Source organism: Oryctolagus cuniculus, chromosome 15 (genome assembly GCF_964237555.1).
Source record: "Oryctolagus cuniculus chromosome 15, mOryCun1.1, whole genome shotgun sequence".
Taxonomy (NCBI): domain Eukaryota; kingdom Metazoa; phylum Chordata; class Mammalia; order Lagomorpha; family Leporidae; genus Oryctolagus; species Oryctolagus cuniculus.
This window is the reverse complement of record NC_091446.1, coordinates 19,943,244-19,968,497: the sequence shown is the minus strand read 5'-3', so window position 1 is coordinate 19,968,497 and position 25,254 is coordinate 19,943,244. Positions and strand designations below refer to the sequence as shown.

Here is a 25,254-nt window from a genome sequence, read left to right as displayed (position 1 = left end):
AGCAGTGGGAGATGGGAGGGTAGGAAGTAGCTGTTTGGCCTAGTGTTTAAAGACACTGGTTAAGATAAACATGTCCCACATCAAGGATACCTGGGTTTGATTCCAGATTCCTGCTAATGCAGACCCTGGGAGTCAGTGGTTAATAACAAGTAGCTGGGCTTCTGCCACTATGTGGAAGACCTAAACTCAGCCTCATTTCTGGCTCTAGCCTGGCCTGTTCCCAAGCCATTCTCCAGGAGTGAACTAACTGATGGGGAGCAGCAATCCACATGTAGTTTTTTCATAATATACATTTCCATGAACTTTTTGAAGGCCTCATATGTGCATGGATTCCAAAGATGTTTTCTACCAAAAAAAATTTTACCTTTTAATTCTATTTCCACAAACTTTTTGAAGTACCCCGATCTTTATAAAACATGGGGAATGGCATCACTGGCCATTGGGAGACATTTTCTCATGGTATGTTTCATGGTGTAAGCTCTGTCTTGGAGATTTATTATTACTGGACTGAAGAAATGTTCAACAGTGGCCAATAAAAGAATATCTGAGAGGAGATTTTGCCTCCCTGTTCACGTAGGCATTATTCAAACCTTGACTCCTTTGGTCTGGGTGACTGCTGATTTGACAGTGCTACTGCAGACCCCCAGCCTGCTGAGCTTAGAATGGCAATTCCTCACAGAATTTCAACTCAGTTTTCCCTTGGATGAAAGAAAATAATCTATTTAATTTTAGTTTTGAAGTTGGCCCAATCTGTAAATTTAGGTCCTTTTACTCTTTTTAAATTACCTGGAAAATCCTTGCTTTTTCACAAATTCAATATTCTTCAAATCGAAAGTCAGATTTCAGCCTCTCTCACAAGCCTGCCTCCTCCCCTTCCAGTCTGCATTTATTCAGAGTGTGTTGCCCTTGATACGTGTCAGATTCATTTCAGTACGGACCAAGTGAAACAAAATAGTGTTTCATCTGTAGCCTAGACTGTAAACTCACAAAAATCCATTTCTTTACTTTTCCTGCTCCAGCAAGTGTCTGGAACAGTGCTGAGTACACAAGTCATATAATTAATATACTACTAAATGATTTTTAAAAGAGAAGAAAAAGAGTTTAATTTTCAGCCTAGGTTTTAGTAAATCTCACAAAAGAGGGAATTAACCCAACTTTTTCTTCCTTACCCTGAAGCTAGTAAGGAATCATTTTAAAGTTCTTAGATTAAAATGTGAAAGATAATTCCTAAATATATTGTTTCTGCAGTTAAGTAACCCAAATTTCAGAAGCTGTTCTTTGTACTAAGATACTTTTTTTCTAATTTTCCTAGTTGCTTTATTAACTTTTAGAAGATAGTGACTTTAAAATTAGTAAATAATATTAAAGGCAATCCATTGGTGCACCTTTAGTTTTAGGAAAATAAGAACATTCCTTTATCCACACCAGGTATGTCAGATTTCAGCCTGGAGACAATTAATAGACTTGAAGTATTGAATTCAGTAAAGATATCTGAAATGGGAATAATAATACCTTTAACAATAGCTGGCCTAGTGGGTGCTAAGAGTCTTGGTAATTTGTCCTTGCTTGTGACATAATTGATTGCTTATCATCATTTCCTTCCACTCTGTGAAATTGGTAGTATTTGGGAATTCCACTTGACATTATTTCCTAAGACAAAGCAGTTTAGTGGATCAGTTTGTAAAACCATTTTGGTTTGCTTTGAGAAGCAAATGGAGGGTATGCTTTGTTTCTAATACAGTCGACAGAGTTGCTGTAAGTTCAGTTACAGCTCTTTAAGAAGTATATGAACTTACTTTCTTGTTCAGATATGCTGTTAAATGCTGGATTACATTATGACTTACAAAACACGGGACCAAAGATGTGGACTAGTACGAGGTATTTTAAGAAAGCTCATAAAAAATCCATAAATATATGGTCCAAAAATAAAAAATGTTTTGCACTTAACCATCTTTTAATTCTAATTTTCCATGAACTTTCTGAAGTACCTTCATATTGTTTCAAGATGAAGAAGATGTGCTCAGAACTCACTGTCCTCCCCACGATCTTAGTTCTTTTTAGAGCACAGGAGAGGTAAATGCATGAGGCTGTCTGCTAACAGTCCATGAGAAATTCCTCCCAACTTCACCACAAGATAGTGGGCAAAAGAATATGATGACTTTCAGTAAAGAATTTTATCCCTTGTTTTCCTTGTGGAGAAAATTGGAAGTATGTAGTGAGAGGAAGAAAGAAAATTAAAAATTAAGGTAATAATGTCGGTATACTTAGCTAAGAAGGGGATAGTATTCTGGGCTGTCTGAGTGGCTAGAATTGTAGACGAGGCTGCATATTTTGTCAGATTGGTTACAGAATGTTGCTGTTTTTGTTGTGCTGGATCTTATGAAATTGGCATTTTTATAGATGAGAAATGATTGAATATGAAATTTCATGTAGCTTAACTTCATACACACACAACGACAGGAAACATTATTAAGATGGCTGTTAATTGTGGGGATGTATGTGTGCAAGTAAAGAGTAGGAAGAAGGAAATGCAAACTTGGGAACATTTTTTTAACTCTTTAGAGTGCCACAACTGAAAAGCCCTGTGCTACCCTGTGGTTATCGGCTTTCTAAATCAAACAGTTAGCTTAGTATATTTTCACACTTCCATATTAATAAAGTTGAGACAGTTTATGGGATAGACTAAAAAATAAACCATCAGTAACAGATTACCACTGGGGACAGTAATGTGAAGTGGAACAGAGTACAACAGAAGTAGCACAATCTGAAATGCAGGCACCCCTGTACACACTTTGAAACTGAAGAATTAGGGTTCTAAAATGGGTATAGGCTGAATAACTGCAAAGTACTGTTTGTCTTAGAATAAGACTTTATCATGTTTCTACTGGAATACCCAGACTGTGCTAATTTGACTATTTCTTTGTCTTAGGCGAGCTCATCTGCGCCTATGTTTAGAACGCTTAAAAGTTCTGATTCCTCTAGGACCAGACTGCACCAGGCATACAACACTTGGTTTGCTCAACAAAGCCAAAGCACACATCAAGGTGAGAATTTTTACTTTCAGATTTGTACATGATTCTCTGAGTCCTGCTTAAATTATTAGGAATGATTCCTACTCATACATATCAGCTAACTTACCGTGCCCTCCTTAAGTATCTCAAGAGAAATCTTTTTAAAAACTTACCAGCTAATCTGATGGGAGCAACATAACCTGATTAAGCTAAATTATTTTGACAGCGTAGCCGTCTGAAGAGCTGGGAATGCTAGGAAAGTAACAGTTACTTTCTTGATGCCCAGAAGGACAGCAGTTGTGCCCTCTGGTGGAGAGGACTTCATTTGGTTAAGTTCCCTCAGTATTTTTCCATCAGATACCACCACACTCAGATTACTGTAGAATCCTCAGTGCAGATGGCTTTTCAGAAGTCCTTATTGTTCAAGAAATGTGGTGTTCATACACAAAAAAGGAGAGAACTATGTTGATGCTTAAAAAATAGGCATTTATGTATGATTCATTTGTTTTCTCTGCCAGAAAATTTTCAGATGTTAGGTAGAAATCTGTTTGTATTGGACTGCACACAAACGTAAATAGCATTTTATCATTTTAGAAACTTGAAGAAGCTGAAAGGAAGAGCCAGCACCAACTCGAGAACTTGGAGCGAGAACAGAGATTTCTGAAGCGGAGACTGGAACAGCTGCAGGGCCCCCAGGAGATGGAACGGATACGAATGGACAGCATTGGATCAACTATTTCTTCAGATCGTTCTGACTCAGAGCGAGGTAGGCAGTGCACCTCTTTCTCTACTGAGATACTGAGCGTCTGGATTTGTGGAGGGCAGGTGGGGAAGTACTGATGGCTTTCTTTTTAGCCAGTCGTGTAACATTCTAGGTTTTATGCAACCACAACATTATCTAGCAGTTTCTGTGGGACCTATAGAATTTTTGTTTATTTTTATATATACTTTGTATTTTGAAATATTTTTATTTTTTAAAGATTTATTTATTAGATTTATTTATTTGAAAGGCAGAGCAATAGAGAGAGATCTTTCATCCGCTGGTTCACTTCCCCAGATGGCTACAACAGCCAGGTTTAGGCCAGCTTGAAGCCAGGAACTCCATTATGGTCACATGTGGCAGGGTCCCAAGTATTTACGCTATCTTCAGGTGCCTTCCCAGGTCCATTAGCAAAAAGCTGGATGGGATGCAGAGTAAATAGGGCTTAAGCCGGTGCCGCGGCTCAATAGGCTAATCCTCCACCTAGCGGCACTGGCACACTGGGTTCTAGTCCCGGTCGGGGCGCCGGATTCTGTCCCGGTTGCCCCTCTTCCAGGCCAGCTCTCTGCTGTGGCCAGGGAGTACAGTGGAGGATGGCCCAAGTGCTTGGGCCCTGCACCCCATGGGAGACCAGGAGAAGCACCTGGCTCCTGCCTTCAGATCAGCGCTGTGTGCCAGCCGCGGCGGCCATTGGAGGGTGAACCAACGGCAAAAGGAGGACTTTTCTCTCTGTCTCTCTCTCTCTCACTGTCCACTCTGCCTGTCAAAAAAAAAAGGGGGGGGGGGGGGCTTGAACCAGCATTTGGAGCCATTATGCCATCCCCTTGAAATAATTTTAAATTTATAAAAAGTTTTCAGAGTTCTCATATGCTCTTCACCTAGCTTCCTCTAATGCTTGAGTAACCATAATAGTTATCAAATTAACCATAACAGCAGACCTCACTGAAATTTTACTAATTTTCTCACTAATGTCCATTATCTGCTCCAGGGTCCTATGTTAGACCTTGCTTGCATTGCATTTGGTGGTTCCTTGGTCTTTTTCTTTTCATTAACACTTTTGAAGAATTCTAGGCAATTATATATATATATATGAATATATATATATATATATGATTTTATATACAAAATACAGTGTTCCTTAATTTGAGTCTGATGCTTTTAGGTAATGAGATTAAAGATAGGTGATGCATTTTTGGGCAAGAGATATCACAGAAGTGAGTTAGCTATGTATATTTTGAAGTACTACTACCCTTTATTTCTTTTCTCATCTATCCTACAACAAGTATCTTTGGCAAAATTAAAGAACAAAAGCCAATCAAAAAAAAAAAAGAAATGGTCTTTTACTGACCTGTTCATCTATAGCTGTTACCAGTGTCAGGGCTCATACCACAATAAAAGATTCCAGCAATGAACACTGATGACTTTAAGCCTTACATTTGGGAAACTGGAGTTCATGAGACCTGGAGGATTATTATATATTGGACAAGTGACACTCGTTTTTAAGCCTGAATTTTAGTTTTTGTTTTGAATTTTATAATGGAAATTTCCAAACATACTTAAAAGTAAAGAAAATAGAACAGTGAGCTCCCATGTATCCATCATCAGTTTGAACAGCCGCCCACGTTCTGTCATTTATTCTCTACCACTCTCACCCTTAATATTTTTTCTGGAATGTTTTAAATAAATCCCATACTTCAGTACATATACTTCAGTACATATCTTGAATAAATATGGAAGACTTCAAAAAGTTTGTGAAAAATGCATATTATGAAAAAACTAGGCATGAATTCCAAAATTTTTTTGCCCCGGAATAAACTTGTCTTTGAATTCCACTTTTCCTGCCATCTTTTTTAAGTACTCATGTAGAAGTTTTAAAAATGTAATACCCCACAAAGTAAAATCAGATATTTAATTGCCATCTAATAGCCAGTTTGTCTGTAATGTTTTCTCCAGTTGTCTCAAAAATGGCATTTAACCATTAGTATGTTTGAATCAGTATGCAACATCTACAATGCATTTGAAAGAACTTTTAAGATACTATTGATCTATATAACACTTGCACTTTGCGACCTCCAAATTTCAAAGTGGGTGTATTTTTATCATTAGATAAGTTCCTTTTTTTTTTTTTTTTTTTTTAAAGTACTCCCAGTGGACTTGTTGGTACCTTACTACACACTATTCTAATCCTTAGCAACCCTTTTATCCTCCACCATTGCAGGGATGTTTAGTAACATCTCTGGTCTATTTGTCCACAGCAGCCTGTGGTTTTGTTTTGACTGAGTTGGGGTAGGGTACCTTGCTATTATTTTCCAACTATAGACTGGATGAGTGTTCTGAAATGTGGTATGGCTTCTGAAGATTTAATGGATATGAAGCACAGAATCATGAATTCATAGATTATTTGTACAGCTTGTTTGGATAGCTGCTTGCATTTCAAAACCAAACCTCTAGAACTTTTGAAAAACAAACCCTTCTGAAGAGTATACTCTTTAACATGATTTCACCCTGTCTTTTTTGGCCTCAGCAAGAAGCCACTTTTCAGAAGGTAGCTGTGAATAGTCTGGACTCAAAGTCAGTGCCAGATCGGAGACATCATGATGGCTTTAAGAAAACCGAACAATGTTGTTTCATCCTAGCTCTTACAGAGGAAAACAATTTTTAACTGCCTTTTGTTTTTTTTTTAAAAAAATTGCTTTCTATATATTAATGATTAATTAATATATTTAATTAATTAATATTATGACATTTAATGAGCCGGCGCCGTGGCTCAATAGGCTAATCCTCCACCTTGCGGCGCCGGCACACCGGGTTCTAGTCCCGGTTGGGGCGCCGGATTCTGTCCCGGTTGCCCCTCTTCCAGGCCAGCTCTCTGCTATGGCCAGGGAGTGCAGTGGAGGATGGCCCAGGTGCTTGGGCCCTGCACCCCATGGGAGACCAGGAAAAGCACCTGGCTCCTGGCTCCTGCCAGGATCAGCGCGGTGCGCCGGCTGCAGCGGCGGCCATTGGAGGGTGAACCAACGGCAAAAGGAAGACCTTTCTCTCTCTGTCTCTCTCTCTCACTGTCCACTCTGCCTGTCAAAAAAAAAAAAAAAAAAAAAAAAAAAAAGAAGACATTTAATAGTCATAACTGTACCTCATATATATGTATAGATATTTAGGGTTTTTATGTTTGGCTTTTAAACTAAATATCACCACCAAAATGCCTTGTGCATTATAATCCTGTAACTTAAGCTTCATGCCCTTATTTCAAGCTATATTTGATACAAGAAGATTAAATTGAAGACGAATCTACTTTATAATGAATTGTAGAAGTCTCATGAATTACAGAAATCTGTAGAGCTGTACCAAGGTACCATCAAAGGCCTGGATGGATAAATATTCTAGTTTGCCTGTATTAACTTTGTGGGTTTTTTTCCCCCTTTAAGGCAACCCTGATTAATAAACAGCACTGAGAATTAGTTTTTGGTTTAATGCAAAGCAGATGTTGTTAAACCACATGAGATCAGGATCTTTTAATATTAAGCACTAATTCCCAAATAGGCCTAGTAACTTTAGTGGGAGGTCCAGACGGACTGGCGTCAAGGGGTTTAGTAAACTTGCAGCCTAAATTAAGACCACCATTGTATACCAGAAATTCCCCTTTGCAAGAAATATTCTTGTCTCTTTTCACCTTAGAGTTCCCCGATAGCACACTTGTATAACTTAGACAGCACTTTTCATGTCTTGTTAGTTTTTAAAGGTGCCCATGTACTAAATTATTAATGTTCTTTTTTTCCCCCTTTGGCAGAGGAGATTGAAGTCGATGTTGAAAGCACAGAGTTCTCCCATGGAGAAGTGGACAATATAAGCACCACCAGCATCAGTGACATTGATGACCACAGCAGCCTGCAGAGTATTGGGAGCGACGAGGGATACTCCAGTGCCAGTGTCAAACTTTCGTTCACTTCCTAGAACCCAGCATGACAAAACAAGTGCAGGGCAAAATAATCACTGGGCCAACTCAGTACAATCTCTTTAAATTGGGTTCATGATGCAGTCTCCTCTTTAAAACTAAATGAAAGAATACTATACTTGAACAAAAGGGTCAGAAGACCTGTATTTAAGCAAATACTCAGCAAAAAGTGGGGCACAGCCTCTCCAGCAGAACAAATATTCCTAATATGCATATTGGAGAAATCACAATTTCTAACAGCAGCAGAAAAACCTGTCTGATATTTTCTTGATTTAGTGTTAAGGCAAAGAGGACATTAGAGATTCTGTCCTCTCTTTCTGAGTTTGCTCATACCATGTTGAGTAAACACACTGAAGAATGGGATTATGTTCCCATCCTGAGCTTTATGGCCCTAAAAACAAAATCAAACCTACAGTAATGAAAAGACAAGATAATCAGGCATTATTCTTGGATAGCTAGAGCTAGGACAACTTAGCCTGGGACAATTTATCATGAAGCTTGTGGATGATGAGTTCTTTAAAAAAATAAAAAAGCTCATTTCATGCTCTACAAAAGGAGAGACTCCCATGAAGCCTTTTGAAAGGGATCATCATGCAGCTCAGCTTTCTGTTGGATTCCATGCTAAGCAAGCTAACCTTTTCCCGCATCGTTAGCACTAGGGCACCCAAATGCCCGCTAGCCAGCCCACCACCCCTAGGCCGCATGGGGGGTAGTCCATGCATGACAGCCTCTATCACAGGCCTATGAGTATGGACTGGGGAGCCAGAAGGGAAAATTGTTCCACGTGCTTCTGTGTCCACATGGGTCAGAAGAGTTGTGCACACAGGTTAGCAGGCCAAGGTCTGAGCCACGGCAGCATTTTTATTTCAGATTTTGATAACTGTTTATATGTGTTGAAAACCAAAATGACATCTTTTTAAAGCTTGTCCATAAAAAAAAAAAGATGTCTTTTATAGTGGAAAAACACATGGGAAAAGAAATGATCTATTTTGATGCAGCATTTGATAACAATACAACACCTCACACCTCACTCTGTAGTGCACAAGATGAATGAGGTCTGGGTTAGGTTAAAAAAAAAGTCAATGCTGTTTTTGTTTTCTTTTGAATCATTACCTTTTACCAGCTTTTAACCATCTGGTATCTATAGTAGACACACTATCATAGTTAACATAGTTAAGTTCAGCACTTGTCTCATTTTCATGTTAAAATCTGCTTCCATTTCCCTACAGGCAGTCTCTCTCCTTCCTCACAATCCTATTGTGCAGGTGCTATTGTTGCTCTTATGAATATTTTCTGAAATGTTATTTTCTTCTAAGTGAAATTTCTAGCCTGCACTTTGATGTCATGTGTTCCCCTTGTCTTTCAAACTCCAAGGTTCGCTTCTGGCCCTTTCCCTTACCCTGGGAAGCCTTCTTGGAGACTTTACCCCTGGCTGTTTGGACTTTGTATACTTTAAATAATTTAACTGCCCTTAATTACTTAAAAAAAAAAAAGCTTTATGATTTTCATAACTTATTGCTGATTTTAATGGGTTGTTAATTTCAGTCCTATAGTTTTATTTTATGTTTAGATAGGGCTGGGCCAGGAAAAACAAAATAAAGACAACCATATTTAGCAGCGCAGTTGTGTGTGAATGTTAGACTGTCCTTTTTTTGAGTAGCACTTTTAACAGCATTCACTGCTTCTATACACAAACTATACATGAACTGTATCATCTTGGACATACATAAGGCCTCAGCATATACTCACTTGTTCTTGTGCTCTTCTGTGCCTCCAAATTTTAATCTTTTCCTTGATTATATGTTTGAGTGGAGGAAATTCTCTGAAGTAGATATGTATGAAAAACTGCATGCCTTTAGAAGCCCAGTATTAGAACGTGCTACACTCCAGGTGCTGGGGACTTAAATGAAAAACATGACAAAAATTCATTTGTGTGGTCCAGGTAAATTATCTTTGATTTAATTCATAAGTACTCCTGGCCAGGTCAAGCTGTTGCTCTATATATTTGCTTACTTTTGACTTTCCCAAGTGAGACAGTTTAAAGACTGCTAATGACCATGGAAAGTAAATGAAAGCCAATGACTAAGGTCTCATTCTGTTACTCCCATGGCATTCAGTGGCATCATTTAGGGCTGCAGTTTGGGACTTCATTCAGGCAAACCTGAGGTGCTGCCATTTTGTTGTGTGCTTGTATGTACAGGATAATGGGCTGGGAAGCCTTTGTTACAAACCTATAGGTACATTATCTCAACTGCCCTGAATTACTTTCCTGATTTTGTTTTCTGGGGTGGGGGAGGGGAGGGAGGTGGAAGGTAGATGACACATTGAGTATTAATTTTTTAAAAGACAAATCGACTCTGAAGACCCAGAAGTTAACTGCAAGAAATAAAAACTGTGAATAAATGAAACCAGAGTTATTTTTGTACCACTCTTCTCTATGAAGGCACAAATATGTGTGAATATGCACACTTTAAGTGGCAACTAAAACATCTGTGTTGATATATTAGTCCAAAATTAATGGCCATCTTAATTACAGTTGCTACTGTTTTGTAATTTAGGTAGGTACTCCATAACTCCACCTAACCTCACTGCACATAATAAAAGATAATTGATAGATAATTGCTTCAAAGTAGGACACATCCATTTTTAATCTATTCTCTCACTTTTTAGGGCATCTCTTTTGGATACACCTTATAAACTGCGAAGTCTGGATTTGCAGTGTAGTCCCCATTAACTTTATTTACCTGTTTGTAAAATGCCTATGAATGATACAATCAGATAAATCTGGTTCCAGTGCAATCCATTCTGACTATAGTTTCCGGATATAATAGGTTTGAGAACTACAGAAATGTCTTCTGTAGGCCTCATGACAATGACTGCTTTTAACATTATGAAGGGATTTTAAAAGACAGGATTGTTAAAGCTAAGTTCTTAAGGCCACATTGCTTGCTGATTCATTTCTCCCGTGGAAACTATTCAGCCTCTGTTTTTTTTTTTTTTTTTTTTTTGGGTGTGAGAGGGAGTCTACTTTCAGTTCAAGAAGCAAATTTCTCCCTCCTCCTATTATATCTCCTGAATCCCATACCTAAACCAACGTCAGATTCCTAATGCACCTCCCGGAAACATCATAATGTGGGAAAAGCCAAGTTTTAATTACATCTTAATCCCAACATCTGCCAGACCCTGGACAAGTTAATTTCTTCATAGTCTGTTTCCTCCTGAAAAGTTGTTTTAATACTGCTTGTCTTGTAACGTTAACAATCTAAACTGATACAGTAAATTAGTCCCCTCTGCCCCCCAAATATAGCATCACTAGGAAATTAAGATGTACTTCTCTTCTTCCCCAATGACTGCAGCCTTCCCTAACTGTATCATTCTTAATCTTGAATTGTAGTTTTTGACTTTGCAGAAAAATACTATTTCTAAATATTGGTTCATTAAAAAAAATTTTTAAATCCACAGCAGGTACTTCTTTGGAACAAGTCAACTTGATGTCCTATAAAATTTTTAAAATACAGGCTTTTGGGGCTGGCGTTGTGGCATAGTAGGTAAGGCCACTGCCTGCAGTGCTGGCATCCCCTATGGGCTCCAGTTTGAGTCCGGCTGCTCCACTTCTGATCCAGCTCTCTTGCTATGGCCTGGGAAAGCAGATGGACCAAGTCGTTGGGCCCCTGCACCCACTTGGGAGACCTGGAAGAAGCTCCTGACTCTGGACTGGCACAGCTCCAGCCATTGTAGCCAACTGGGGAGTGAACCAGCAAATGGAAGACCTCTCTCTGTCCCTCTCGTTCTGTGTAACTTTCAAATAAATTAAAAAAAAAAATAAACACAGGCTTTTTAGGATTACCATTTATATAGACTTTTCTTGAGAAGCGTGAGGTTGAACCTATTTTGGTAATCACAGCATAATTGAGTGCTCTAGTATTTATTGCTTATCTTGCCAAAATAGGAACATCAGCTATCTTCCTGGCATCGACACCAGGTTTAATAGAACCTGGTTTTCTTGTGGAGTCTCTCATACTAACGGCCTAGCAGTTAAGATTCCTGCATGCCTTATTAGAGGGCTAGGTTTGATTCCCAGCTCTACCATGCTGCCATTGCAGACCCTGAGAAGCAGCTGGTGAGGGCTCAAGTAGTTGGATCCCTAACATCCAAATGGGAGATTTGGAGTTGTTTGGCAGACCTGGATGTTCCAGGCATTTGAGAAGTGAACCAGCAGATGGGATCTGTCTCTGCCTCTTGCATGAAAAGTAATATAGTTCAAAATAGATACACTAGCCAGCAATATCACATGTTGGTTCTGTTTCACCTTTCTATAGTCTGAAATTATTACAGGATGAACCACATGTAAAATACTACCAACTAATTTTTGAATTTTTCTATTTCTTCAAGCTCTTAGTTCTTTGCCATTGGAAAAGCTTAAACAATCATGACTGGTAGGGCAGTAACTGGGATATTTATTTTAGATGTTCATACCATGGCACACAATAGCATTGTAAAAATATAAAAATTTAAGAGGTCAGTTGTTTGTAAATTAGCTTCATCACACTTACTCTGAAAGCTAGGCCAACTACAGCTGACAGTGCTTTTGGAGAGAAAAACTCCAGACAAAAGAACCAAAGGGATACTTACTCCTTCCAGCTACTTCTGAGCAATGAACAATTGGACAATTACCATCTATTAAAGACTAGCCTAGCTGCAGATCTCAGGCTTCAACTCTAGTTTTTCCAGGATATGGAGTCAAGTGTTTCCTCTAAGCCTGAATTCTTTGTTTCTCTGGTCAGAAATTCACTGCATCTTGCTAAAGTAAGTACAGGGCTTGAAAGGGGAAAAAGACAAAAGCACATCAATTTGTAAGAAAGGGAAATCATGAGCCAGCAAAATAACAACCATGATTTGGGGCCCCAACTTGAGAAAGTAGCTCAGTAGCTCTTCAAAATGTCAACCTTTTCTAAGTACAACCACCGCTCCTTTAGCTGTGCTCTTAAAAAAAATAACTTGGGGCCAACTTTGTGGCATAGCGAGTTAAGTTGCCACCTGTTACGACAGCATCCCATATGGTCTGTGTCCCAGCTACAACACTTCCAATCCAGCTTCTTGCTAATGCACCTGGAGAGCAGCTGTATATAGCCCAAATACCTGGGCCCCTTCCACCCAACGGGGCAGAAGTGGCTCGTGGCTCCTGGCTCTGGCCTGGCCTAGCCCTGGCTGTCACAGTCATTTGGAAAATGAACCAGCAGAAGGAAGGTCTCTCCCCCACCACCCACCTCTAACTCAGTTGTCTGGGGAGTGAACCAGCAGATGGAAGATCTCTCTCCCTCCCTCTCTGTGAACTGTTTCAAATAAATAAATAATAATTAAAAAAAAATTCCCATGACTTTAGTCTGGAATGAACTGATAAGTGGCACAGTGGATATAAACTGCCAGCTTTTATTGCTAAAAACTGAAAGAAATTAAATACCAAAAACTTTATATTTTTAACTAGTTCAGCAATCAACTCTTCACAAGCCCACTGATATTTCTGATCTACTTTACTCACAGCCACAAAACTATATTTTTATGTAAAACTGAGAAGGCAAAAGAAAAACCTCAGAAATCTTAACACCATCTTCTTTTTAAAACAAATCTTTAGAATACCCTTTGTATAATACTGGTTTCTGATCCTCTTAAGATGTTTCCTAAGAATTTATCTACACACATACATGGATGAAGTCTCAGCATCCCATATGGGCACCGGTTCGAGAACTGGCTGTTCCACTTACCATCCAGCTCTCTGCCATGGCCTGGGAAAGCAGTATAAGATAGCCCAAGTCAGGCCAGCACCATGGCTTACTTGGTTAATCCTCCACCTGCGGCGCCAGCATCCCATATGGGCGCCGGGTTCTAGTCCCGGCTGCTCCTTTCCAGTCCAGTTCTCTACTGTGGCTCGGGAAGGCAGTGGAGGATGATTCAAGTGTTTGGGCCCCTGCACCTGGCTCCTGGCTTCGGATCGGCATAGCTCCAGCCGTGGCAGCCACTTGGCGGAGGCGGTAAACCAACGGAAGGAAGACCTTTCTCTCTGTCTCTAACTCTGTCAAAAAAAAAGATAGCCCAAGTCCTTGGGCCCCTGCACCCATGTGGGAGAACTCGGAGAAGCCCCTGGCTCCTGGTTTCGGATCGGCGCAGCCCCAGCCATTGTGGCCATATGGGGAGTGAACCAACGGATGGAAGACCTTTCTCTGCCTCTCCTCTGTGTAACTCTTTCAAATAAATAAATATTTTTTAAAAAATGATAGGGTAAAGGAACTGTATTACTCCAAGTTTTTAATTGTTTAAACTATGGTATTACCTGTGATTTTGTCTGCTATGCTCTTCCTCTCCACTGCAGTAAAAATTCAGTTTAACTTGCAACTCAAAAATCCTAGATATAAAGAACGGTTACATTTACTGTTGAAAACTTGTATATTACCATTTATACTAATTGCCTCAGAGTATAATACAGATACTTAATACAATTCTGCATGTATTTATTGAATCCTCTAAACATTGTAACAAATATAAATCCTTGTTGGTTTTAATAATTTTCTATTTCAATTAACATCCAAGTTAAGGCAAAAAAAAAGTGCCCCAAATCAAAGCTTTAAATATAATTTTTGGCTGAAATTACAATTGGCATGACTTTATAAAAGGTATAACTGTAATTATAAAATTACAATCTATAGACACAAGACACAGCAGTTTTTTACCTGGTGGTTTCCCTTGGTATTTTCAAGGCAAACACATTCAGCTCTAAAACTACATAATACTGGAAACACAAACCCCCTTCATTTGTGACAAGAACAAGCATTTTAAAAAAATGAGTTACAAGTATAATTAACTGGTACATTTTATCTTTGTCTGATGCCTAGACTTCATAATTAGCCTAATAAAACTGCCAGGGAAGGCAATTTTTCTGAAGTTCAAAAATCCAATTCCTTTTATAGTCACCTAAAACATTCAGTCAAGGATGCTCATCAGAGCTGTGATGTCTGTCAACCAGACATACCTAGGCCTGCATAAATCAGGGATAGGACCCAACCTTCCTCAATTTTTACACAAGCATTAGGAGCGGTTTTTAACCTGCACTACTGTCCCGTGAAGAACCATGCCCTAGTATGAAAATTTAAAACTTTCCTAGAATTTGCTTACTGTATTTTGTAACTGGCAATTTGATAACATTTTGATAATCGTTTTAATTAGGGGCTAATCATAAGCAATGAGCATTATACACTGTAATATTAACTGCTACTATTCAAGTTAAAGAGACAAGATATTTACGATTGCCACTGTGCACAGGTAACAGACAACGTCTACAGCAGATACTCTACTAATAAACTCTTTACCCAGATTAAACCAAACCTTAAACTCCAATTTATCAGATATTATTTCTATGGAAAGGAACAATGAGGTATCATCATTCACAAGGTAATAAATGGGGAGCCAGGATTCAAAACAGTCTTGTTCTAGAGTCCTGGCTCTTGCGACATGCTTTGAGGCATCACTACATGTTAATTAAAGCAGTATTCATTATCTCATTATCTGATTACTATGAAATTAAACATTTTAGTTACTGAATTTTGAGGGTGTTAATTAAGACTGTTCTTTCCCTGAAATGGTCAATAACAGCAAAGTATCGAGCACAGGTACTCACTCTCCAGGAGTCCTAACTTTCATTTTGGTCTAAATAGACCATCATCATCCTGACACTGCGATTTCCCCAAGGGCCATGTCTAGGCTTTTGCCACAACCGCTCCTTATCTCATGCTGTAATGCCATGATGTGGCCACTTTGATTTCTTTTCTCTCTACTACTGCAAAGTCTCCCAGAAAAAAATTAACAAAAAAAGGCCTACTGGGGCCAAGGCTCAAGTTAACAGTAGTCCTACATACAACCATCAAGTGAAATATTACTCTAAAACATACCAAGGTAATCAACAAAACCCATTTTCTGGGTTCTCATAATTACCCGAGCCTTTTGACAGGTTTTGTGGTTTCTTCTGTTTGGTAGGCAGCATATTCTCATCTTGTGATTCATTCCCCAATGGCCAGGGCCTGTACTAGAACTCAATGCCGGTCTCCTTCACAGTGGCAAGGACCTTAGCCACTCAGTCATCACTGTTGCCTCCTACAGTCTGCATCAGCAGGAAGTTGGAATCAGGAATCCTGCAGGGGTGTGTGTTGACAACAAGCACTCCTCTGTGGAACACAGGTGTCCCAACTGCTAGGCTAAACACCTGCCCTTCAGAGCTTTTTAATTCAAAGGATTTTTTTAGAATCCTTCAAAGATTATTGGTATGCTCAGATGATGTTTGTTACAGTGCTGCTGCTTGCAACAACACTGGAATCCCCAGAGTGTAGGTTCAAGTCCCAGCCACTCTGCTTTTGATGCAGCAAATGTGTTTGGGAAGGCAGTAGATGATGGCCCCAGTCCTCGGGTCCTTGCCATCCATGTGGGAGTCCCAGGTGGAGTTCGTGGCTCCTGGCTTTGGCCTGGCCAGCCATTTGGGGAGTGAATCAGTGAATGGAAATTTATCTCTGTAGCTCACATTTCAAATAAATAATTTTTTAAAAAAACTGCTTGTTACAGTAGTAACAAGACGAATATTAACATTGTAGTTGGAAAATTTCAGGACTAGCTCTCTGCTGTGGCCCGGGAAGGCAGTGGAGGATGGCCCAAGTGCTTGGGCCCCTGCACCTGCATGGGAGACCCAGAAGAAGCACCTGGCTCCTGGCTTCGGATCGGTACAGCACCGGCCGTGGCGGCCATTTAGGGGGTGAACCAACGGAAAGAAGACCTTTCTCTCTGTCAAATTAAAAAAAAAAAAAAGGAAAATTTCAGGACTTACACAGCCCCTCTTCTACTTTATTTTGTACCTGTCTTACATGTTTAGGAAGAAAATCTGATAGGCATTGAGGTGGAAGGAAGAGATGGAATACCCCTCATCACTATCCTAAGTTTCAACTTACCAAGAAGCAACATTCATCAAATAAAAAATTCTCCCCCTCCACCAAAACTATTCACAAATGTATACTATACACAGCAAAAGCCCTTAAAAATGAGACTAGTTTATCCCTTAGGACACAACTTCTATGTCTAATGGAAGGAATACTTAAGGATTTACTGAAACCTTTGTCATACACTTAATGTTCTTTCCCATAGCAATCTATCAGCAAGTACAATGCTTTGGCACTATCCCAGTGTATGCAGCTTGATTCATCTTTTTGTTAACACACCCTGGAGATTTTAAAAACACTTTATTTAATAAAAGTTAAACATACAAAACTAAAATTAACGCACAACCTAAAAATCATCTTCCATTAGTTAGAAGATCTTTTTTATGCATGTATTTGGCTTAAATTCAACTCAGGATTAACTGTGATGTTCACTTACACCAACAAATGCTGGCAACTTGATCTAGTTAACAAAATTACAAACTCAGCTACATGAACATAATATACAGGGAAATTATGGTCAGATTAATGCACAAGAAATACACAAGATTTTTAATGATGAAACATTCAGTATTCTTGTTCATTAATTTAGCCTCAATTTTTTACAAAAATAGTATCTACACTGTATACAGGGCTATACATCAGCTTTTTGTTTTCCCATATAAACTTACATATCCAAAAAATGGTACTACCACAAGTGAAAAACTAACAAGAAAAAAAAGCCAACACACAAAAGAAACCCAAAAAAAACCAAAACAAAACAAAACAAAAACCCAACCAAACAAAAAACCTTACAAAAGGCAGCTCATCCTAAACATGCTTGGCTTCTCCCATAAAACGAAGTCTCCATGAATGAACATAAAAGATATCAGTTTTAGAGATGGCCTGACAGGCTTAGAAAACAGGTTATTGAAGGAAAAACCTCTAAACTGTCACTTATAAATTAACTCATATTTAGGCTTAACTGGACAATAGCCAGGTTTTAAAGTTGAAGATTAAAAAAAAATGTATGTATGAAAAAATGTCTATCAGATTGGTATTTTTGCCTTGATACTCCTAAGAACTGCCAGGATATGTCAAGTTCAAAGCATATGAAAATTCTGTTATGACTCATAAAAAAATTATGTACCATCAGTTTAGTGGTGGCCTGATATTAAGATCTTAGTAATTCATATAAGAGCTGTACTAGCAGCACTTATCTAGAAAAATTGCTTTATTCAACAAACTTTGAGGGAACTGTGGTAGTAGTAATGAAAAAGTTAAACGAATAGCAGTTATCAAATGCAATTTCTTCAAGTCTCATTCTAATGAAGCAAACAATGACAATGGTATCTTCCTTACTCATCTAACAAATAATTTACCTTTAGAAAAATATAAGGATAAAAAGGTAAATGTAAAGCCCTGCAGAGATGAAATCCAACAGTTTTTCTGATTATTGAGGCATTAAATGCCTGACATTGTATTTAGAGGTATCTTGATATTGTGTCATAGGTTTATCAGCAATTCCACAAGTTCCTACTCCAACTTTGCCAGTTACACTTTCAGGTGAAGCAAAAATACTCCTCTTTACCTAGGGGAAAGGAAACAGAAACCATTCTGGGTTAGTTTTGGGGAAAAATAAATTTCAAATTTTATGTAATGTTCTAGTGTCAAAACCAGATATCAAATGGTCCTGCACTGCATTCATTCACCCAACTTCTAAGCTGTAGAAAATATCACCAACACTATTAACATTTCTAACAACTGCCTTCATAAGTCTCAAAATTCTCATTTTGGCAGCCAGAATTGTGGCTCGGGTTAAGCTATAGTATACAATGCTGGCATTGCGCTTGAGTACTGTTCAAGTCCTGACTGTTCTCTTCTGATCCAGCTCCCTGCTAATGGACCTAGGAAAGCAATAGAAGATAGTTAAGTACTTGAGCCCCTGCCACGACCCACGTGGGAGACCCAGATGCAGTTCCAGGCTCCTATCTTTGGCGTGGCCCAGCTCCAGCTGTTGAGGCCATTTGGGAAGTGAACCAGCAGATGGAAGATTTCTAATTCTGTCTTTAAAATAAAAAAAAATTTTAACAACTTATTTATTTATATGAAAGGCTTAGTTACAGAGAGGCAGAGCCAGAGCCAGACAGAGAGGAGAGAGAGAGAGAGAGAATCTTCCATCTATTGGTTCACTCCCCAGATGGCCACAACAGCCAGAGCTGCACCAATCTGAAGCCTGGAGCCAGGAGCTTCTTCCAGGTCTCCCACACGGGTGCAGGGGCCCCCGGACTTAGGCCATCTTCTACTGCTTTCCCAGGTGATAGTGGTGAGCTGGATTGGAAGTGGAGCAGCCTGGACTCAAACCGGCGCCCATATGGAATGCCAGCTCTGCAGGCAGTGGCTTTACCCGCTACGCCACAGCACCAGCCCATGAAATAAATTTTTTAAAAAAAATTCTAGTTTTATAGACTCAAATCATTATTTCAGCTCTGAGCAATCCATCTTAGCAGAGTTGAAACTGGCTGAACTGAAATTTACCGTGGGGTCTGCTGTAATGTTTAAATTGTGAAATCCTTTGGCTTTCACCTCCAAATAAACACCTTATGAAAAGCACATCCTACTTTTCAGAAGCAGTGTCTACTACTGGAAGGATTATCTTGACAGTCATGAAAAGCAAGAGTGAAGGCCAGGTTTATTCTTGCTCGCTCTGAGCTTCCTATATGAATGTTAGGGTTAGTTTCTACCAAACACACCCTTAGAAAGCAGTGTACCAAGGAAATGTAAATGCTTTTTTCAACAGAAGCTGCCCATGATGCCTGGTGTAAAAGCATGCTAACAAAGCAGAGTCTCAAAGTCTCTATACTGTAATTCCTGACACAGATTCTATCATTATTCCTAATTTTTTAATTGTAGAAAGTGGATGAGAAATTTTTCAATAAGCCAAATTGAGGACTGACAATGATTCTGAATTCAATATCTGGTTAATCATGTCCTTCTAAAATCTACATTTTCATTTTCATTTTACCTTCAAAGAAAACTGTACTTTCCAAATATACAAAGTATGATGAAAGATTTACCAACCTGGCCTTTTTTGTTTTTCGAATAGGCTCTGTTGTTGAATTGTTGCCATTTCACCTTCTGGTCCTCTCTTTCCTGTTCAAGCTCTTTTATTCTCTGTGCTTTTTTCAAAGCTTTCTTCTTTTTATATTCACGCTGCTGGGCAATCATTTCTTTTCTGAGTGGAAAAAAAGAAAGAACTACATGCTAAACCTTAAGACTTAAAAGATGGTTTCCTCGTAGATATCAGCAACATAAAAACACACACACAAATCTAATACTAGCTTCTCTCCGCGAATAAAGGCACTAACTTATTTTCATCACTGCCAACCATTCAGTACTAAGAAAGGCTTTTACCCCCTTCTTATGTGGCGTCTTTGGAAACTTTCAAATTTAACTATCCATGACAAAATATTTCTTTTTTTTTTTATCTTTTTTTTTTTTGACATGCAGAGTTAGACAGTGAGAGAGAGACAGAGAGAAAGGTCTTCCTTTTTCCGTTGGTTCACCCAAGTGGCCGCTTTGGCCAGTGCATTGTGGCTGGCGTGCTGCGCCGATCCAAAACCAGGAGATTCTTCCTGGTCTCCCATGCGGGTGCAGGGCCCAAGCACTTGGGCCATCCTCTACTGCCTTCCTGAGCCACAGCAGAGAGCTGGACTGCAAGAGGGGCAACCGGGACAGAACCAGCGTCCCAACCAGGACTAGAACCCAGGGTGCCGGTGCCACAGGCGGAGGATTAGCCTAGTGAGCCATGGCGCCGGTCAAAATATTTCAACTATGACTTTTTATTTGATTTTTATACAGCTTCTGCCAGTTGTATATTAAGAGTTTCAACATGAATGGTTATCTACACCTTCATCAACTTCCAATACATGTAAGTTAACATGTGTAATATGGAGCACCTGGAGAAAGTATATGGAGAAACAACATCACGAAGTGAAGTATAGCTTTTTACATAGAAGTCAGTCAAAAGACCTAAAACAGAGACTACACAGTTTTATAAACCAGAGTTGCTTATGTTATTTTAATAAATGGTATTATTTTCTTAAAATGAAATATAGTTAGTTATATAGCAACTTAGGTTTTACAAGCTCTCAACAAACCCATAACAACAAATTGTGGCAAATACACAGTCAACCAAAGTACTGTTAATATTGCTGCTTAAGTTCCTTTCACAACTGTATACTTCTCCATCCCCACTGCAGCATTTAGCCCATCATCATCTTACATCTGGATTACAGCAACTGCCAGTAGTAATTCTAACGCTCAAATCTGAACACATCATATACCCTTTATTAAAAATGTTATCAGTGGCTTATAAGCATTTACAGTCTGGCCTCAGTTTCTCTAAAATTGTCAAATATCCACCTTCCAGTTCCAGCTTTTTACCACAGGAATCTTACCTCTATGTTCCTCCACATTCTCTTTTTTTAAAAAAAGAAGGAAACATTTACTAACCTATTACATGTCCAGGACTTTGTCAAGTCTTATTAATGGCTTAATCATTACAATCCAATAATTCAATTATTGTCCTCATTTTAAAGATGAACAGGTGTTAAACAGCTGTAGTTTTGGCATTTCTTTGTGCCCAAACTACACCTATCTGTTAAGGTCTGCTGAGAACTTCTACGTATTATTAAAGCAATTCTTTATTTGTTTTTGCCTCTAGATAACAGGCAGCACCACGCCCAAGCTAAACTTCTAAGTGGGAACCCCAATGACCCCAATTCACTTTCCCTAGGTATAAACAGTGTTGACTGTTTATCACTAACCTCTCACATCACAATCACACCTGTAGATTTTCCTCTGCAGATTCCCTCAAATACACAAATGGCAAGAGTACATCTAAAATGCTACAGTCAAAGCCACTTACTTTGACATGGGTTTGTTGCCACTGTCCTCCTTTGCCTTCCTCCCTTCTTCTACAGGCTTGAGGTTCAACAGTGGTGTCACTTCAGCATTGCCATAACCAGCAAAGGTGATTGCAGCGGTGCCGTTTTCTTCATCTATCTCCTCAATCTCCGCTTCGTAACACCTGTAAAGATATCATGGCTGTAAGCAGGTGAGTAAAGGTTTAGTACTCAGCCTACAAGATTTATACTGCAGTGATTCAATCATTACATGTGTCTAAACTGAAACTTCTATAATCAAAATACCCTTCTGGCCAAGATAACAAGAGTGTTTGGAGTTAGCCATCTGCTACTAAAAAAAAAAAAAAAAAAAAAAAAAAAAAGGAAGTCCTAATGCAATATTATCAGAAAAGTCTCTTACGTACATTATGTATCTGGTGTGGATGTGTTTTAATCTGAGAAAAAAATATTTCTTAAAGGAATGATTTCAGCATGTACACTTCACAAATATCTGAAATAATCAGCCATTCACTCTTTCAATTTGGAAAGAAAAAGATTTTAGAAAATATTCACGTATTTCCCTTTGCTTTCACTTTTCTTTCCTCTGAGTTCCAAGCTATTCTTTTCCCCAAACTGAATCTAAAGCTAAAACTAAACTGTGGTAATCTCAACAACCCAAGAATCAAACTGGCTTTACCAATCACATGTCCTACATAGAAAAATTAAAATAGGATAGTGGGGCCAGCACTGTGGCATAGCAAGTAAAGCCGCGCCTGAAGTGCCAGAATCCCATATGGATAAAGACTTGTTTATTTATTTGAAAGGCAGAGTTACAGAGAGGCAGAGTCAGAGAGAGATCTTCTATCCACTGGTTCACTCCCTAAATGGCCGCAACAGCCGGAGCTGAGCCGATCCGAAGCCAGGAGCCAGGAGCTTCTTCTGGGACTTCCACGTGGGTACAGGGGCCCAAGAACTTGAGCCATCCTCTGTTGCTTTCCCAGGCACATTAGCAGGGAACTGGACTGGAAGTGGAGCAGCCAAAACTGGAATCGGCACCCATATGGGATGCCAGCACTGCAGGTCGGGGCCTTAACCCACCATACCACAGCACCAGCCCCAATAAATCTTTTAACAAAAAAAATAGAGTACTTCAAACTGAATAAAAACATCTTACCATTGTATTTTATTATTTCATGTTATAGTTAGAAGTTTTTTTCTACACTTACTGTCCATCTTCACTCCAGATTGCCATACATTTGTCTCCTACTTTCCATGCATGAGTGGGCTGAGTAGAAGCAAAACTGTCTGAACTTGTAAGAGTTTCAGAAGGTTGAGTTGACAGAAGGTCTTTGGTTAGTTCTATGACTTCCTAAAACAAAAAGACAAAAAAAACCCACCATAATATTTAACTCACATCATCAACTACTTTGACGACAGCAGCTCTCACATTTACGGTACTGATTAAGTACTCTATAAATATTTATCTGTTTCACAGGCAGAGCACTGTGATTATGCCCGTGTAGAAACTGAGATTTCTAGTAAGTGTTGCAACTGTGATTTAAGCTCAGAGTTGTTTTTCAACTTAACCACAAATACTAATGAAAACAGAGTTGAGTTCATATCATGCATTATTTCTAAGTGCCTATTTTATTTTAACTGAACTGAGTTTTCTTAAGATGAGAAATAAAATATGAGGAACTGAGCTAAATTCAAAATCCTTTAACCTTTCATTTTTGTTCTGTGTTTCATATAACCATACTGTTTTATAGGGTATCACTTAGCAAATTCTTCCCCAAATCACCAAACATTCCAAAGCAGTCTTATTAGTAACAAAAATGTTCCTACTCAGACATGTCTCGACTAAAATATTGTAAGCACATTTAATAAACCATTAGTGTTCCTATTCATTTATTTTAAAATCTATCCATCTAGTAAAGCAAATGCAGCTTAATTTTAACCACATCAGCACAGCTTCACATTAGTAATGCCTCTTTGTGTTTCAAGCATTTTTTCTAACCCAGGCTTAACATTCATTGGCTTCATTCAAAGGTGTTTGGTAGGGATAACAGAAAACTTCAGAAATTGTAAATACTGATAACTTGGCTATCTATCTGGTATACTTTTACTCTAATGATGATCCATGCTATGCATTATGCTTTCTAATTTAAGAACCTGCATACCTGTTCCCAATTTTTGCACAAAAAAATCTTTGGGGAAAAAATAAAGTTTACTGAGTTTCTTCTGGTTCCCACTGAAATAGATTTGGTACAGTAGCCAAGAACGTTAAATGTTACCTCTACCTTAAAGATTAAATCTTCCTGGCTATTTCTGAAAAATCAGTATTTGGGCATTAAAAATATACAAATATATTAATTTCTGGAGTAAGGTCAATTTTTGAGTAAAAAAAATAGAAAACTACTGATGAAATTTCAGTAGAATAGTATCTCCAAATGTTATGACTTGCCAAGTAGCCATCCAATTATTTTTTTTAATTAGACAAGTCCTTTACATTTAAATACAGTAAAGAACTTCCAAATAGATCATGTAGTCAGAGGTAAAATTATCCTGTTTTGCTTGTAGTTAACCACTTTTAGGGCCAGGAATGTAATCTAGTAATCCTGACGCAAGAGTCTACAAAACCTTAATCATACTTCCATATCTTCCTATGGATCAAACACTTAAACACGAATTCTGCACTTGTAGGTCTGAGATTTAGAACTGTGTTTCTTTTAGGACAGAACACTTTCTCACTGTACTTTTATAAGGAAATACATTTTTCATCAAAGAAAAGGGTTTTAAAAAGCTGTGCATGCTAAAAAGAATTTTCAGAGCCTTGTGCTAAAATGACCTTTAAGAAAAATAAATCCAGAACATCTGCGTGGAGTCTTGTAACTTGGCCATGGTTTTATGCACCCTCCCAACAAACTATGAAGAATTTCCTAAAAATTTTTCCTCACATGTACGTATCAATGGACTAAAGTATCAGAGAAACTATTTTATGTATGAGGGAGTTCTTGAAGGTACATACCATTAATTACTTTTCCTCCCCCAAGTCTGAGTTCTGAAACTGCTCCTTCAATGACAGATGGGCAGCAGTTACAGTAATCGGCAATTCCAGGAAGCATCAGGTGTTGTGATCTACATATCAGCAGGTCAAAGGGGGTGCACTCAAGCACTCTGCTTACTGAAGGAAGGCGTTTCGGGGATGCAGAGAGCCACTGTAATATATGAGACAAGTGACTTGACCCCTGCCTCCTTTAGAACCAATTTATTCAGCAAAACAGCCTAAGAAATTGACTATTTTTGTGATTACACACTGCCTGGGGAGTTAATCTGCTAGCTAGCCTAGACTGTAATATACCCTCTTTTTAAGAGAAAAAAGAAAGGCAGTTAGGACTTCAGTAGATTAATTTGCTGCCTTCTGAGTAACATTATTCTACATGAAAGACAATACATATGAAAGAAACATGTAAACTTTACTGGAAAAATGGATGTCATCGAAGAAATATTCTGTCATAAATCAAAGGGCAAACAAATTAATAACCAGGATAAGGATCTAAGTTCCCAAGAGTACAAGAAAGCAGAAACCATAGGATGGTCTAAAAATATCCAAGTGAGGAGATCACAAATTTAGCAAACAGTCTGAACAGATTTTCCACCAAATTTAACAGGCAAA

General features: G+C 38.6%; 2 protein-coding genes across 8 annotated transcripts in view; one reads left to right on the top strand and one right to left on the bottom strand.

Annotated features, from left to right (window-relative positions):
* The window catches only part of MXI1 (MAX interactor 1, dimerization protein), a 91,626-nt gene extending 82,281 nt beyond the window's left edge, over positions 1-9,345 (top strand). For both annotated transcript variants that reach the window (XM_070057234.1, XM_051823585.2), the window contains exons 4-6: positions 2,930-3,044; positions 3,606-3,777; positions 7,559-9,345. In XM_070057234.1, the coding sequence (XP_069913335.1) occupies positions 2,930-3,044; positions 3,606-3,777; positions 7,559-7,722 (451 nt within the window). In that variant the 3' untranslated portion in view covers positions 7,723-9,345. The remainder of the gene's footprint in view (positions 1-2,929; positions 3,045-3,605; positions 3,778-7,558) is intronic.
* Positions 9,346-9,614: 269 nt separating this feature from the next.
* The window catches only part of SMNDC1 (survival motor neuron domain containing 1), a 19,302-nt gene continuing 3,662 nt past the window's right edge, over positions 9,615-25,254 (bottom strand). Inside the window, exons 3-8 of one of the 6 annotated variants that reach the window (XR_007910935.2) lie at positions 22,805-22,947; positions 21,602-21,763; positions 19,753-19,906; positions 18,054-18,262; positions 14,052-14,123; positions 9,615-12,541 (exon numbers count right to left, since the gene is read on the bottom strand). Coding sequence is in view for 3 of the 6 variants with exons in the window: in XM_070057235.1 (XP_069913336.1) it covers positions 18,125-18,262; positions 19,753-19,906; positions 21,602-21,763; positions 22,805-22,947; positions 24,607-24,609 (600 nt within the window). In the remaining 3 variants the exon portion in view is untranslated. Of the gene's footprint in view, positions 14,124-16,978; positions 18,263-19,752; positions 19,907-21,601; positions 21,764-22,804; positions 22,948-24,606; positions 24,797-25,254 lie in introns of those variants that run through there. The other 5 variants (XR_007910934.2, XR_007910936.2, XM_070057235.1 and 2 more) reach the window with 5 other exon arrangements.